The sequence below is a fragment of the Anopheles stephensi genome, chromosome 2 (genome assembly GCF_013141755.1).
Source record: "Anopheles stephensi strain Indian chromosome 2, UCI_ANSTEP_V1.0, whole genome shotgun sequence".
Lineage (NCBI taxonomy): Eukaryota > Metazoa > Arthropoda > Insecta > Diptera > Culicidae > Anopheles > Anopheles stephensi.
Genome location: NC_050202.1, coordinates 35,926,632 through 35,944,547, shown reverse-complemented (window position 1 = coordinate 35,944,547; position 17,916 = coordinate 35,926,632). Strand labels below are relative to the sequence as shown.

Here is a 17,916-nt window from a genome sequence, read left to right as displayed (position 1 = left end):
CGACAGCTACTAAAAACGAGCCGAAGTAGTCGATCCCTGTGAAGGAAAAGGCCCGCTGATCAAATGCCGTTCTTTGTTGTGGTAAATTACCCATTAGCGGTGGCTCCGGTCGCGCGTTGTTCACTTTGGACCACTGACAAGCTCTTCTAACGCGTCGATATTCCCCCAGCAGTTTAGGGATGTAGTACCGCATTCTTAATTCGCTCAAAACCGTGTTGTGGTTGCCGTGTTTGTACCTTTCGTGTTGCTCCCGAATAATGAAATCGGTTCCGTAATCTCGCCGAGGAAGGATGATCGGGTTCCGTGAGGATTCGTTGATGCCTACGCATTCCGTCAAACTTTCCCCCTCTCTCAGGATCCCGTGGTTGTCCAGAATAGGCGAAAGCTTATAGATGCTGCTTTTCTTTTCGACCCCCCTTTTCCACGGATGCTTCTGCGGGGTCTGTTTGCGCAAGCTGACGATTTCGCTGTTGTAGGCCCTTCGTTGTATGCCCCGAATTATCACCCGTTCGGCTTCCGCTAGCTCATCTTGGGTCAGTGGCCCAATCACTGTGGCGTGACGCGACGACGGATATTCTGCGCGAAGCGAATTACAAACGCTACGGCACGAAGCACCCGTTTCCACTTCGAGAACCGGTCGAGAACGATGAGCGGTTCTGTAACTTGGTGGTGATGGACACTCTTTCGAAGCTCTTCCGACGTGTCTTTCTCCGGGTCGACGCGAGCAGGCCACGCATTTTCCGGTCCCCAGAGAAACGGCGGTCCGCTAAACCATCGCCCTTGTGCCGATAGGTCCGGCGTCTTAGCCCATTTCGTCCCATCGTCAGCCCCCGGGCCTACTCTTGCCACTGCGCAAGGCCCGTAGACGATCCATCCCAGCCGGGTTTTCGAGACGACCGGCTCGTTGCACTTTCCGTCTACACTCTTAAGCACTCGAGTCATATTACAGTTATCGATGCCTATGAGGACGCGAGGTACGGCTCGGACGTAGGATGTGACGGGAAGACCTCTCAGATCAGTCTATTTTTCCGACAGTTGAGTCACGTTGACGAACTGTGCTGGAAGAGCAGCCTCTTTGAGGTTGTGCACCTCTGATAGTTCGTAGATCGTTTCCGGTTTGCTTCGACCCGATATGCGTACAGACAATCTCACTGATTCCTTCATCCTCTGGTCCATTGTAGGCACAGCGGATGCGGCGTTCCAGTAAGTCCGAGTTCCTATATCAGTCTGTGCTTCACAAACGTGGGCGTAGAGTCGTCGTCTAGGAAGGCAAACGTGTCTATGCGCCCACCAGGTCCATGCAGCGTAACGGGTACTTATTTGAGGAGCGCGTTCTCCTTCAGTCCCGAATGGGTAAGAACGTTAGCTACATCAGCGTCAACGGTTTTACCTGAAACGCCGAGCAGATCGCGCTCGTCAAGGTCGGCGTGTGTCCGGTTATCTACGTGAAGCAGCTCATGATGTTGCACGCCGCATCCATTTACCCCACACGGCGCCTTTACGCCGCATCTGCCCCCATGGTACCCGAGGCACTTTCGACATATCCTGCGTTCATTCACAAAAGCTCTCCTGGCAGCAACCGTTGTTCCTCGGAACCGCTTACACTGGGCAAGCGAAGGACAGTTCGCGCCGCACAGAAAGCAAGTCGACGGGAAGGACGCTGCGATCGACGATGCTGGTTCACCAGAAAAATCCTCTTGCGTCGCGTTGCAATAAGCAGGATGGACTCGTCGGGTGCCGATCGGCTGTCGTCGCTCGGGTTGCGCTGGCGGGTGTTTCTGGAGCTCGGCGTCTCGAGTCACTATCACCCGTGACAGCAACCACGTCGATCACGCCGCAGAGATCTTCCGCCAGGTCGCCAATCCATCGACCAAACTCTATCAGTGTGACCTCCGAAAGATGCCTTCTCGCACGCGCCCAATCGATGCACAAGACGGGCGGCAGTTTCCGGACCAGCTCCTTCAGTAATGCTACATCGTACATGTAGCCACGTATCCCAGATGCCGTCATCGCTCCTACCAAACGCTTTACTGCGAACCCAAATTCAACTACAGTCGACAACCTTTCAAATTTTGTCGGCGCCATCCTCCTGATCTTCTCGGTCATGGATTCGACAATCAAATCGGGCCTGCCAAACCGCGCATGTAAGGTCGCCATAGCCTCCTTCAACCCGCTGGGGAATGACAGGAGGTGTCCTACTGCCTCGAGCGCCGCACCTCTCAACGCCTGTTGCAGCCGCCTGGGAGCCCTACAAAGTTTCCAACGGGTAGGTAGGTCATTATTGGCTGTAATAGAGAAGCTGAACATTTTTTTCTGCCCAAAACAACATGATGGTTTTGAAAGCAATAAATTCTAGACGCGGAAGCCGGACGGGGACAGTGGGAAGTGCGAAGAGCTCGTTTTCCACTGTCACAGACGGGTACAAAAATGCGTGTACGGAATGGAGGGAAGCATGCAATTGGTAATACAGAAAGGAAACTTGGAAATTTTTTTTATAACATCACTGATGCCAAAGAGATGATGTGAGTTAAAGAGCAAGCATAAGAATAAAGCATGTCAAGCGGTGAGGTATGTGGTGAGACAGAGGAATGTGTGGAAACATTCCCTCGCTATGAGGATAGACCAAAATCGCGGACAGCCTCGAGAAAGTTTTCCGCAAATGTAAAAATAGAAGATCCAGGAAAAATAACAGAACTTTCACAAAGTTTTTACGTCGTAAAGGGAAACCAACAATCACTAGTAGGTAAAGATAAAAGAAGTAAGAGTTGAAATACCCATAGACAGACCGGGTGTCTATAGGCGAACGGGTGTCTCCTTTAGTTCCAATCATTACGAACAATGGTGATTTGCGCCTATGTGTAGATATGCGTAGAGCAAAGAAGGCCATCATGAGTGAGCAACACTTCACCACGGCTAAAATATTCTCTCGTTTGGACTTTAAGGAAGCCCAAACCTCCTTAATTCTCTATACCTTTTCCATCAGGTATAACTGCACGAGAATAGCAAAAATATAAAAGATATAAAAAGATATAAAAGATTGTTATTTGGAATTGTAGCTACGCCGGGAAATTTCCAGTGTATTATGGAACACAATTTGGCCAAATTTAATAGAAACGTTGTGAATTGTATTGACGACATAATAAACCACCATACACCATACGACATGACAGAGTGTTAGATGATGTTTCGAGAGTACTAAAAGGCAAAGGCCTTCTATTGAATGAAGAATGTTGAAATGTTAGGGCATAAAATTTGAAGCCAAGGCATTGAACCGGCCCAAGGAAAGATAAAAGCGATCAAGAAAGCGAAAAAAACCTGACTTACTAACTATGAGCAAGCAATATGGCCAGGCCGTCCCTCAAGAAACAAAACTTACCATGTGCGATCCAATCCTGCTCTATTGTCCTAAGGTTTGATCGTCGAACATTGGTTTGGAAACAGTGCACATTTGGTTTTTGTTTCAGAGGGTTTTACTTATGGTATGATGTTTAGCAGATATGCTACAACATTCTGCTAATATTGTAAAATGAGCTAGGACTAAAGCCTTTGTAATTCCAAAAATTGCAAGATCTTACCGATTTACAAAAAAACAAAAAGTTCATCTCACAAGAACCAAAGTGTTGCTCCGCTTGGTCGAAAGTGGTGAATTGCCGAAAGTGGTGTATGGAAAAGAGTTATCCAGCAGAAAAAGCCAGCCATGGTGATGGTGTGGTCTGCCGTAACCGCCGGCAGCCGATCGCTCATCGCTCGTATTAATCGACAATGGGGTTAAAACAAATGCGCAACTCTACCGTGAAAATATTTTGGAGGGAGCTCTGAAGTCCTGGGTGCGCAAACATTTTGGCCGCAGACCTTGGACATGGTAGAATATAATGGTTACGAAATGAGATCCCTCGCTTCATTTCTACCGTACAAGGGCCACCAAAATCACAAGATGCCATCCCGTTGAACTATTGTGCCTGGGGGGGGTATTCGGGAAAGTAAGATTGGCACTAAAAAATACCAAAGTCTCGATCAGCTCAAGCAAGCGCTTCGCCGAGAATGGGCCAGGCCCTTTCGAGTATAAAGGTTTCCTCAGGCTGTAGTCTTTCCTATGAACTTGGTTAGCTTCATCTACTCAGTAGAGCATTAACCTGATATCATGGAAACTGATGTATATGTCAGCAGCGTCTTGACGTTGACTGACGATTGATGTATACAACAAGGTCCTCATTTTGAAAGCGTCTTATATTGGTTGTGTTGCAATCGCAACAGGTAAAAATCCTCAGGGATTAAATTGAAATTGAGGGTAAATTGATTCAAATCCAATTCCTTTTCTAAATCGGTGAACCAGTTTATTTTATTTGTTTTTTTTTTTTTTTTTGTAGATTTTGGTTACACACAGCGAATAAAACCTAAGCGTCATGAGTGTTAGACTTCCACGGCCGGTAATATCCTAATATTTAAAACATGCCTGAAGAGTAAAGCGATATTTATTGATAATCCGTCATCGATCCAATTCGTCTGTAGTCATAGGTTGCAAATTATATACATTTTTTCTTGATTTCATGTACATATCTCAATTTCCAATACATGTATATTTTATTGCGTTGTGAAATTATTGATCGATCTTACTAATTCTTGCTTTATTCGCATAATTGGGGACTTAAATCATTATCTTCACTTCTCGATCACCTGACAATACCATGTAAGGTTTATTCAAATTTCTTGTAAGTAAATTTAAGAAAATAAGGTTGATGTAAGCAAAGCTGCTCATATAACTAGTACGCTTGCTCGAATTGTGCTGTATGCTTTCATCCACATAATATCTCCAAATTCAAATAAATATTTAAAATAATCCAAAACCGTTTTGAATTCGTCAAGTTTTTCCACAAGTCTTTCAACAGATCCTAGCACAAAGTCTTCTTTTCTAAATGTTGCTGAATCAATAAAAGTTGTTTCAATCATGTCTCTTGCAATGTCAAAATTGTTATGAATAATTGCCGTCTCGTAAACACTATTGCCAGCCACATCGACACTCTGAATTAGATCTGAATGCTCTAATGACTCACAGAGCTCAAGTAACTTGAATGCCCTATTATTATGACTTGATTCACTTGCTGCAATGTAGTGGAAAATATTCCATCCTTTGTTTTTGTTGATCATTGTGCGGTCAAAGTCGGCCTCGATTAAACACTGCACCATGAAGAAACAGCCATTTTGTATGGTCATGTGTAATAAATTTCGACCATGCTGGTCAATGCTCTCCAGATCGGTTGTTTGGTGCAGCAGAAATTTGAGAGCCTTAATAGATTGATCATGTATCAATCGTTTACCCTTGGGCATTAAACGCATGACCGTGACAATAGTTCTATTAGTAATGGGTTTTTGAAATTTTTGGACGATGTAATTCATCATGGCCACATTTCCCACATGGACTGCTCTGGCCAGAAGACTTTCGAAAAGGTGATCTTTCTCAAAAACATTTTTGTCGCTGTACTCTGGCAACGGTAATAGTACAGTTTTGGACTTTCGTACACAGCAACTCTTTGGAAACTTGTCATTAGCTTCGTCGGATGATTTAGTTTTTATGTTTTCGAAGACATCGTCCACAACAATCGTTGTATCGCTAGCGCATTCGATGTTCAGAAGAAGGCACAACTGCTCGAGAAAAATCTTAAATGATCTCATACGACCTAACTCAATGGCTGATAGTAGAGCTGCACACAGACTGAGTTTGTTCTGTTTTGGTGGCGGATGCAAATCGAATTTATCGACAAGAAAACATACAATGTTGTACGCATTTTTGGCGAGTGCGGCTTTGATGAGCTGGTCTCCCATGCTAGACAAATATTCCTCAGGCTTGTCTAGATGTAGAATAAACTGTTCAAATAGTTCGTACGCTTTCTTCGCAATACAATACTGCAATGCTGTTGACTGCTCCAAACGTTCGCGTTTATCGTTTATGTCAATTTTCCTTTCCTTTAACAAATGATCCACTGTGTATTCGGATAAGTGTTTGCGATCCTCAGCAGATGCTAATTGATTGACATAATGATATGCTTGTATCAACAGATTGTCGTTATCGTTTGAAAACAGTTGTGCGCATAGTGTAGATATGTTGATACTTGCTCCGAAATCTAAAAGAGCTTTAATGGCATTTTTGTTCCACATGACAAAAGCATAGTCTAATGCCCTCCAGTGGAAAAGATCATCTCTTGCATCAATCAGATCGATCTTATTGATCGAACTCATCGTTTCCAGCAGTAGCAGCATGATGTCATGGTTATCGTGTTGCAAAGCTAAGAGCAGAGGTATCCGACCGCCAGAATCTCTGGCGGTTACGAGCGAAGCATCATTTTCAATTATCGCCTTAACCTCTTCCAACGATTTGTTCATAACAGCCACGTGAATGTCCATTTTATCATTTTTTCTAACAACCATCTGATTGAAAAATTCGCGTATTCTATCAAAGCCTCGCATCCAAAACATTTGGGATTTGAAGTAAGAATCATCTTTGAGTTTATGCTGGTTTTTGAATATCCACAAAGCTGCCATATACTCTGCAAAAGTTTTATGAGCAAAGAGCGGAATGTTATTTTTAAATCCGACTATGATTCCGGTCTTCTGATCTCCTTGCTCTATTTCTTCCATGATGTCTAGTAGTTCTTGCTTGGATACTATTTTATCGACATATTTTTTATCGAATAATACGTATATTGCCATTATAGCGTGTACTCGTTCGAATTGTTTGTTGAATTGTTTAATTTTACGGTTAACATGGATGTTCTTAGTTGCGGCCATGGTCAACTCGGATTTGTCTATGTGTAATATTTCCAATTTTTTATCTACAAAGGACTTGATAATTTCGAATGATTGAAGTTTGACGTTTGAAAAAACCAGGCGGGAAATTGTGTTCGATGAAAAGTTTATATGCTGCCTGATGATTGGTAATAATGAGTCAATTGCCAAATGCAGTAAGAGTGGCGCACTTACTAAATCGTCCAAACGATTGATTAAAGTACTATACACAGCGCTCAACACAGCTGGTCGAAAGTTGTTTTCCAAATGCTCATACTCGGTCACCTCGCTTAATAAATGTTTGTGTAGCGATAGTATTTGATGGTAATGAGAAAACGGTTTCAGCTGGAAGATTCTACAATTTGTAATAGCTTTCTTAAAATCATCCTGAAACTCGTATGGCCGGCTCGAAAAATAGATGTTACGTATTCCATCATACTTGCTGAACCCTGCGAAGCACTTGATTACAATGTCAGTGTAATCGGGAACTATTTCATCATACGCATCCAATAGCAGGACTAGTTGCTTTGCATTGAATTTGCTACAGAATAGACGCAAGAGAAAGAGTTGTTCGAAAGGTAGACATGTTGTTTTACTCTCATCATGCATGACTTGCCCATTGGAGAAGCACAATAAACTTGCGCCCAATTCTCTACTTTCTTCTTGCAGTAAGTTTGGTTCAGCAAGCGCGAGAGAAACCAAACGGTACAGTATTTGTATCAACTTTGAATCGCCAAGCTGATTTTGACCTTCTTTTAATCTATCAAATATGGAACAATATTCATTCGCGTTTAGTCTCACGACAAACAGTGATGGTTGAGAATCCGCTATACGCCACGCAAGCCAAGTGAAATAAGTTGACTTTCCAAAACCAGCCTCGCTCAGGAGAACCTTACATTTATTCCTGTTTTCGTTATCAAACAGATTGGTAATGTCATGTTGTTCTTCTTTTTCGGCTAGAGCTGATTGTACTGATTCATATACTGGTTTGCAAACAGGCTCATGAAATGCGTGAATCATTTCATCAAAAGTGTATGTTTGATGTCCAATTGAGCCTTTTAAATATTCAAAACATTTTTTGATCTCCCGATTAGAATGGCCAACAAGAGCTCTTGATGGAGAGTAAGGTTCAACATCTCGTTGTATATAGCTGCATTTGATCTTTTCGTAGTTGTGCCTATTAACGTTTGTTCTATCGGTAGCTTTTGTTTCCGCGTAATAATCCAAAACTTTGAACATAAAGGATAACGTGTCTGATTTTTGTACCATACTTTCAATTGAAGTGGATGAACCAAAGAAGTATAATTGATTGTTGTCCAGGAATATCTGATTTCGTGCCTCTTGAGCAAGATCGCGTACTAGTAAAGATTTTTCCGAAGGTTCTTCCTTCGCTGTGAGTGGCGACAAGATTATGAGCCTATGCTTATGATTGTTTAGTTTTTCTTCAAGACGACGTGTCATCTCAGCTAATGAATTGTTATTGGCTATTACGAGCATGTCTAGAACAACAATTATGTACAGCGCCAAACCCAGACCTGAATCATTATATTCAAAGATATTTTCAAGAATTTCCTCCAACGCTTTGCTTTGATGGTAGTTGGATTCAAAAATAAATAAGCATTGAGTTTGCAGTACGTTCAGAGTTTCTAGTATGATCATAGCGCTGATATTCAAATCAACCGAGCTACGATAGTGATAAGTTCCAAAAGCAGATTTATTGCAAAGAAATTGGAAGAAGCAAGAACTTTCCAACCATTTGTGATCGATTAAACCATGAGGATACTTTTGCTCTAACGTTGCGATGTATTCCTTGGTTGATGTTTTCAATTGAGTGTAAAAAATGTTGCGTTTCAGTTTTTGAAATGTCGTATTCACATAGTTTGAGTTTATTTCTAACACTTCTTTGTGTTTCAAGACTTCAAATATTGAAGTACACAGAGTATCAAAAACAATGTCTGATTCAATATCTGTCAATTCGGCAAGAAGCTGCTTCGCGTTACGGCGAAGTATTTCTTCATCAGGAGTGCAAATCAACACAAACTCGGAATAAAACTGCGCAATTTTTTCATCAACCTTTGTGAAATAAGAGTTTTGGTTGTTCATCGAGTTGAACGCATCTTCCATAGCCGCCATCGAACAATCTAAGTCCATCTTGATTCCTTTTTGTCGAATATCGTTCCAAACATCGTTGTCTTTAGATTCTTTTTTAGGTAGGAGTTTTTTGTACTCCGTGAGAAATGCTTCACGAATTTTACCTAAGGCTGAAAATTTATCCGCATGTTGAAAAGCTTCTTTAAACTTGTACGTGTGTTGGACTGGGGGCGAAGAAACTGCAATGATTTGGTCTGATTTTTCGATTATGCTGTTAACTAAAACAGCGTACAGGTTACAAATTATAGTATTACTGTTCATCGTTTGTTGGCCATGAATAGATTTAGCTAATAATGTTCCCAGATAGCTTAGGCTAGCATCTCTTAGCTTTTCGTTGAGTTTTGCCCATTGGTTGGGAATGTTGAATTGATAAAACTTTGCATCAAGGTCCTGATAACATGAGAATATGTAATGCGTGCTAGGATTAAGCTCTGAAAAGTATTCAATTCTTAAATATGGATCAATAACGGCATTGGTACATAAACAATAATAATTATTCTTCGAGAAGATGGGATTAGTTTCAAGAAATGACTTAAAGTACATAGCAATAGAAAATGGTGATTTAGGTGCAAGAAAAGCATTTGGTACAATTAACAGTTCTGCTTTCTGTTTCTTGTTCTGCAAGATTGGTGTGTTGACGGTCTCTTGAGTTGTAGAATTTTGTAATGTGATCTCTGGAGCTGAAGAAATTTGTGCGTCGGTTTCTTGGGTTGAATAATTTTGGGCGATGGTTTCTTGATTTCTTGACGTATGCGGTGTGGTTGTAGATTCTGGAGTTGTGGAATCTGTTGGTGCCTTATGCTTGCACTGCATGTATAATGATATCTTCTCTAGTGGCCTATGAAACACAATATCGTCGAATTTGCCTCCTTGTGGGTCTTCGAGTGTGATGCTAAAGTTGAAATTGCCATGAACTTGGTTCATATGATAGCTACGCACCGCAGTCAGCATTGCTATCAGCAAAGAATACGATGTTCCATGCGTCGTTCCTACGACTGGAGTCTTTAACCTCTCCATTGATGTAGGAGTCTGCTCTACTGATTTACTCTTGCTATGCTGTATCGTATTTTCATTGTGAAAATGTTGAATTTCCTTGTCCAGATTCATTTCTAAAAAAAGGAGGTAGCAATTTGTGTAAAGTAAAAATGGTTGAGTAGTTAGAACAAAAATACATTTAGAGGATGTTATTGAGGAGAATGGGAAATTTCACGAGCACAGAACATGAATGAGAATGAAATCTAGAGTCTGTTCAAGCTGAGTGAATGTTTGTCCAGGCCAGTGAGACCAGTGAAATAATCGGTGGTAGAGCAACGTTATTTTGTTGTTAAATTGTGGGTAAATGAAGTTTGATTCCACCGAACTGGCCAAGGACACTCTCGATCCTTGCCAAATATGTTTTCCGTTGAAGGAGGTTCGGTGTTTGACGATCGTTACGTCTATAGCATTCCGTTATGGTGCCTTAAGAAAATAAGCAGCTGCATCAAGAAACTCCCACGCAGCTTTTTCTTCTTCCATGGCACTACAACCCTGAACGGTCTCGGCCTGCCATTTATGGGTTTTTGTGACTTGATTTTACCCATAGCAAAGTAGTCAGCTCTGCGTACAGGGAGGCGGTATGGATGGGATTAGAACCCCGGTCCTGCCATGTGAATTTGGATCCTTCCCCGTAAAAAAAATGTTGCTTTGATCAAGAAATAGCGGCTTAATACCTTTAAAATACAGCTTGCTAGCCGAATATGGGGGCTTATACACTCTTAAACTTTACCTCGAGTGCTAATTTTACATTTTACATTTTAATTGCTTACAACCCGTGCGTCGCCTGAAAACTTCTGTCTAGTATCCGCGTTCCAATTTAATACTGCCAATCAAAGCTTCCGTATGGTGGTTCGAAGTTTGTTTTATGCCAGCATTCTATTTTTGGGCTACTGGAAGCTTTTGCAACACTTACAGCATGCATTGTTTTTGCTCAAATTTCTAACACCATTCAAGAAGGCATTTTCAACATCATTCACAATAAGGTGTTAAGTGATACAAGCTGTGTGGAAAGCATGTATTCATAAAGAATCAAAAAAACTGGTCTTTTGTACAAAATCTGCTATATTTGCGATGTCGAATGAAACCACCGCAACTGCATCACCAGCCCGTAAGATAAGCAAATTTTCATTGGTAAACAATCCAACATGAGGTCACATAAACTCTAACTTACATAAACTTACATATTTTTGCTCAGCATAAACAGCAATTATTTTAAACGAGGAAAATATTGAAGAAAAATTATCGTTTAATTGCAAGAGCGAAGAAAACGGTGATGAATCACTTGACCTAGATTGAGATTTATGTGACTATGAGAATCAAATTGTGAACGAAGAAATGATGAAAAGAATTGTTCTTATGATTCAATCGAAATGATTTTGAAGATTTTTAGAGCAATATCAAACTGCATATCGTCAAAGTGTGGTCCAAAACTACTCTAATCAACAACTGATATTAAAGGAAAAGAATATTGGCACAACGGAATTGAAAAAAATATTATCAATTAATGGAGGTAACTATTTCAGGCAAGAGAAAATCTCAAAACAAGAATAAGATTGTTTTTAAGGAACATTTCTCTCAAGATACATACGTTTTCACTTAACATATTGATTGATGGATTGCTATTATCCAAAAGTAGTCCTACTCATTTCTGGCCAATTTTGATGAACATTCATGAAATGCCTAATATTCCTTCCATGACCGTGGCAGTTTTTGTGGATCTTCTAAACTTGGAGATTTAGAAGCTTACCTATGCCTTCTAGTTTATGAAATAAGTTTTCTTATTCAAAATGGCAAGCGTTTATCATCCAGAACAATACATGTGAAGTTAAGGGCCTTTATTGCCGACGCTCCTGCTAGGTCGTTCGTGAAAAGTAACTAAATAAAATGTTCATACGCCCGGGATAAGGCGAAATATCAGGGAGGAAATGCCTTGGTAATTTTTTGTGTTCTTTAGATTTGGTACTTCGTCAGCAAATGCGGTGCTGGCCATACGGCGTCAAGCCGTCATAATTGAAAAAAAAAAAAATGTTCATATGAATACCAACTATATTTAACTGACTTTTTAAGACCGGCGCCGCTGTCGCCTCGGCCACCGGACCACCCCAATCCTACTGATTCCTGGCTACTTTGGTGCGGATAAAATCAAGTCACAGAAAGCCAGAAATGGCAGGACGAGACCTCTCGAGGTTGTAGTACCAATGAAGAAGAAGAAAAGGATGTTGTTTAATCCAATCCGCTGCATCATTTATATGGCGGATTTACAAAACGGCTCCTGTTTGGATGGCGTGATGGAACTTTCGGTTTATCGACAAAATGGTCAACCAAAGATTTGCAACGAGTTGTACTTGTACTCTCAAAGATTGCATTTCATTCATAGAAATTCATAGATCTTTTCATAAGTTGGCACATCTTAGCTACTGGAAGGGTACTGAATTCAGCTCTTTTTTTACATTATGCAAGCGGAGTGGGTTTGAAGGATGTTTAGAGTGAGGACGTTGACGATCATTTTTTATTTTTTATTGTGCTATGACCATGCTTTCATCAAAACTTTATAAAGCATATTGCCATGTAGCTGGGAAGATATTCAACAACTTAGTGCACGAATTCAAAGACGTGTGTGTGCCACAATAAGTATCTTATCAGCAACATACATAGTATTATCTAACATTTTAAAATCGAAATCATTAAGTCCCTGAAAGCGATGTTTAGTTGTTTTGGGATCAACGTTGACTAACAAAATTTGAATGTTTGCATACATGAAATTAAATCCTTTAGATAGTTGTTAAGCTTAGATTTCCATTTTCCAAATTCCAAATTCTTTTTCAAATTTCAAATTTCCAAATTCCTGATGAAGTTTTTTTTTACAATCTGTGCATTCAAGCGTTGTAACTGATGCAGCTGTTGAACTGTTGTTAACATCTAGAATTAAAAAAAACTGCATACTATCTTTGATTTCAATATGCCAATGAAATACAAGCCATCCTCAATAATCATTGTTTCATAATCAAATACATTCATATTTTAATATATCGGAGGATCTTTGTTTTTCTCTTAACAAGATTCGTGCTTTTCTTCTGCCATCTTTTTTCCATCCGCACTTTGAAAAATATTTTCTATAGTGGGAGTGCTTGTGGCGTTTAATGTGTATTTGTCACTTTCTAAGTAAAGGTAAACCGACCGTTAAATTTACATTACCTCATCAGATTGTGAAGCATTTTTATCTACAAACCATAATTATCGTGCAAATGCCGGAAAGACAAAATTTTCGGTTTTGGTGCGTTGTTTTTGAATCCATTTTCTTGTTGCGACGAGGATATGCCACTCAATTCGTCTGCTATCGTGTTCGCTTAATATTAAGAATCTATGTTTCGGCGTTTCACTTCACATAATATCTTATGCCATGATGTGAATGCTACTATGAAGACTATGAAGAGATGAGTGTTTCTTAACTTTAAGCCAAAGCAGAGTTGTTTTTCTTATGGTTGGTTCTAATACCCATCCTTCCGGAACAACCGATATTTTCTTACACCCAACGACATTCACAGTATGCACAATTGCAAAAAGGCATTTTAACTTTCTTCACTTGTTTTGTTTCACCCCCCCAAAAAAAATCCAACTCTTTTATAGTGTGTTTCACCTTCCTTAGGCAGTGGTATGCGCTCGCGCGTTGCGTTTTTGACGCAAGTCTTGACGCGGAGTTAACACGCAGGCTCGGCTCAACACGGTCTCCCTAAAGGACAGTCACGTCCAATAGGCATTCAAATCCACTTTAGGAGAGGCTCTACTACCAGAAAATGAATATGAAACTACGAGTGAACGGTGGAACGCTCTAAAAACAAGCGCTAGCTGATTTGACAAAGATTGTAGAAAAGTGACGAAAAAACTGCACATACCGAGCAATGCAGCAGCGGTATAGAACGCGGGCATGCGCAGAGGAATACTCACGGCTCAGGAGAGAAGAGAAAAGAGTTCACCGCACCAAAAAACAACTTTGGGAAGAGCAGCAAGTGCGGGAACTTCAAGAAATCAGAGTGCGTTACGGACCAGGAAGAAAGTTTTACCAGGAGATAGCAGGTCGCCGAAATAACTTTAGACCTAAGGTGACCTGCTGTCGGAATAAGGATGGGGATCTGGTCAGTTACCAGCCAGAGGTCCTCTCGCGATGGGCTCAGTACTTCGATGAATTGCTAAATGATCAGTTCAACGAACAGCTAGAGGCTCCACTAGCAGATGATATCATGCTACTGCCACCTAGCATAGATGAAACACGAATGGCCCTCCGTCGGCTCAAGAACAACAAGGCACCAGGCACCGACGGAATAGTAGCCAAACTGATCAAAAACGGTGGTACAGCACACGAACAGGAAATTCATCAAATTATTACTGAGGTATGGGATAGCGAATCGATGCCTTGTGATTGGAATCTTGGCATCATCTATCCCATATACAAGAAGGGAGATAGGCTAGAGTGAAGCAACTATAGGGGTATTACGGTGTTGAATACCGCCTACAAGATCTTCTCCCTACTCCTACAAGATCGACTTGTCCCATTCGTTGAAGAGATAGTCGGGAACTATCAGAGAGGATTCCGAAACGGAAAATCAACCACTGACCAGATCTTCACGATGCGGCAAATCTTGGAGAAGATGGCGGTACAGCAGCTCCACTCCTACCATCTCTTCATTGATTTCAAAGCGCCTATGACAGCATAGCATGGGTAAAACTGTACGACGCAATGAGCTCTTTAGGAATCCCGGCCAAGCTTACCAGGCTTGTAAAAAGGATACTGGCCAATATCACATGTCAGGTGAAGGTGGATGGAAAACTCTCAGGGCCCTTTGCTGCAACCAAGGGCTTGCGCCAGGGAGATGGGTTTGCCTGCCTCCTTTTCAATCTGGCGCTAGAGAGAGCCACCTGCGACTCGGAGGTGGATACTTCGGGGACCATCTTCTATAAGTCAGTCCAGATCCTGGCATACGCTGATGACATAGACATCATTGGTTTGAGGCTCTCCTATGTAGCAGAAGCTTATCAAAGGATCGAGCGTGCGGAACAGAACCTCGGGTTGGAGATTAACGAGGCGAAAATCAAAATGATGAGAGCACCACTAGCGGCCCTGCTAATTACACTGATTTACGCAGGGGTGATGTACAAATAGGTGACCGTACCTTCGACCTATCAAACTTCACCTATCTGGGGTCAAAAGTCAGCACCGACAACAACATTGATGTTGAGTTACGCGAGTTAGCAACGAGCGTCGGTAATCGCTAAATCAGCATTGGGAGTGTCGTGTTGTATCCAACGCGACGAGTTATGCTGATGCGGCGATCGCTGCTGGGCCGTTTATGGGCCGATAACGGAATCGGCTGAATTCAATAAAATAGTTAATTTCAAGACACCGAACTGTAAAAGACTCTTTCTATCTATTCAGAAAGAAAAGTTTTAACTGGCGCCCGAATAGGGACCTGACAAAAAAATCAGCGGGAAGTGTATAAGTTAAAAAAAAATCCTATAAAGTTAGCCATTTAAAAATTGTGGCTAATCTCGTGGTTGAAGGAGCCATCATAATAACGAAGCGAACTTTGGGACACCGTGGTTAATTCCCGATTGCTGCCAGCGAGCCCCCAGTCATCAGAAGGATAAAAAGGAACATCTTGCTGTAGCTGCCCAATTTTCCCCCGAAGAAAAAGAAGTCAGATGCCCATGGAAATTAACTCAACCATACTGTAAGTAAAAACCTAAAAAATCCGAAATCAGTGAAATTTTGGTGTTTAATTAAATAGCTTCTGCTGTAATTTGTTAGTGGTGAATCGTGATCGTGACAAGTGTTAAGTGAAGTGAGCATTTAAAACACAAAAATGACCAATCCCAACACTGAAATGGTTCTACGATCTTTCGTGGAGATGGGAAAAACCCCTGACTTTTTGAGGGATGTTCCTATTTTTGATGGAAACCCAAATGAGTTGATGAATTGGATTTCGGATGTGGAAGATGTTTTTATCATGTATAGAGATCTTCCTGACGACTCTGTGCAGTTCCATCTGATCGAACGAACAATCAGAAGGAAAGTCCGTGGAGAAGCTTCCGATGTGTTAAATGCAAATAATGCAACATGTAGTTGGCATCAGATAAAATCTATCCTAATGCTTTACTATAAAGATAAGCGTGACGTGAAGACCCTGGATTATGAATTGACGTGTATTCGTAAGGGTAATTCGGAAAGCCTCGCCGGATATTATAGCAGGGTTAACCAATTGTTAGCCGCTATAATAGCACAAGTTCAAACTGACAGTAAGTACTCTCTGCATGCAAATGTCCACATAAACTATTTCAGAGAGAAAGCTTTGGATTCGTTTATTAGAGGTTTAGAAAAACCATTATCCACTTTATTAAAAACTGCTGACCCGAAGACCCTTAGCAAAGCATATCAATTTTGCATTGATTACTTTAATATGGACGTTCGATCAGCACCTTTTAAAAATCAATATGGAAATCAAAATTCTCTTAATATTCCCAAGCCAAGAGATTTAGGCTTCGAGCCTCAACCCCCTAGGGTAGCACCCAGAAAAATTGTTTATCAACCAGTACCCCCTCCTAGAGCAGCGCCTCGTCCAGCTCCACGATACAATTCCCATTACCTGCCTAATCAGCAATATACCCCACAGAGGCAACAGCCCGAGCCAATGGAGGTAGATAGAAGTATAAATTCACGTCATATTGACTATGGTAACAGACCCACATATGGCGAAAAAAGACCAAGACCACCATCAAGTCAAGAAGCGTGGGTAAAGAGGCAAGCTCACCCATTATATGCTCATCAAATGAATAAAAATGCCAACGACGCAAGGTATTGTCACGGACAAACAATAAATGAATTTGAGCTCACAGAGCAAAACAATCTTGTTGACAAATTACAAAACATAAATTTGCAACACGAGCATGATCCGTTGGAGGGATCAAGTCGCGATGGTCAGAACCATTTTTTAGAGTGGAAGATGAGTTGGTAGTTCCCAGCCTTCCTTTTATTTATCTTAAAACTACCATTGGAAACTTTCCGTTTTTAATAGACACAGGTGCTAATATTAATTTAATACATCCACAATTGGCACGTGCATATGAAATCAGTAAACCGTACGAATTTTCAGTAGGTCAAATAAGTTGTGCAAATAGTACATTTGCTCCTACTAGTGCAATTAATATAAATTTTTTTCATCCCAAAATTGATTTTGAAGATCGCTTTTTGTTACACAAATTTCACAATTTTTTTTATGGAATCATTGGAAATAGCATGTTGAAAACATTGAAAGCTAAAATTGATCTAGAAAATGACCAAATCACATTGAGTAGAAACTCTAAAAGATTCGTCATCCCAATCTCATACTATTCTCCACATAATCGGTCATCCCACAATTTGATCCGAACATCTCATCTATCCAAATTAGAGCTAGAAAAACTAAACCAGGTTTTAGATAAAAACAGAGATGCATTTTACAAACCAGACAGTAAACTAACATGTACAACCAAAGTGGAATGTGCAATACACACTTCAGACGATACACCTATCCATCAAAGAGTGTATCCATATCCTGCAGCATATGCTGACGAAGTAAATAAGCAAGTTGACAAGCTATTAGCGGATGGAATAATCAGACCGTCTCGCTCAGCTTGGACTTCACCGGTATGGATTGTGCCAAAAAAACCGGATGCATCAGGACAAAAGAAATTTAGAATGGTTATCGATTATCGAATGTTAAATGCTAAAACCATCTCCGAAAAATATCCAATGCCCGAGATAAATTATGTGATAGACCAATTAAAAGGAAAAAAATATTTCTCGACTTTAGATTTAGCTTCGGGATTCCATCAAATTAAGATGAAAGCATCAGATATTGAAAAAACGGCTTTTGCTATTAATAACGGTAAATACGAATTTACTAGGATGCCGTTTGG

At 40.9% G+C, this 17,916-nt stretch overlaps 1 protein-coding gene across 5 annotated transcripts in view; it reads right to left on the bottom strand.

The window, feature by feature from the left end:
* Positions 1-367: 367 nt before the first annotated feature.
* Positions 368-17,916, bottom strand: part of LOC118508412 — a 29,135-nt gene continuing 11,586 nt past the window's right edge. For 4 of the 5 annotated variants that reach the window (XM_036048184.1, XM_036048183.1, XM_036048181.1 and 1 more), the window contains one exon: positions 4,283-10,040. In XM_036048184.1, the coding sequence (XP_035904077.1) occupies positions 4,753-10,038 (5,286 nt within the window). In that variant the 5' untranslated portion in view covers positions 10,039-10,040 and the 3' untranslated portion in view covers positions 4,283-4,752. Of the gene's footprint in view, positions 2,249-4,282; positions 10,041-17,916 lie in introns of those variants that run through there. The other variant, XR_004905789.1, reaches the window with a different exon arrangement.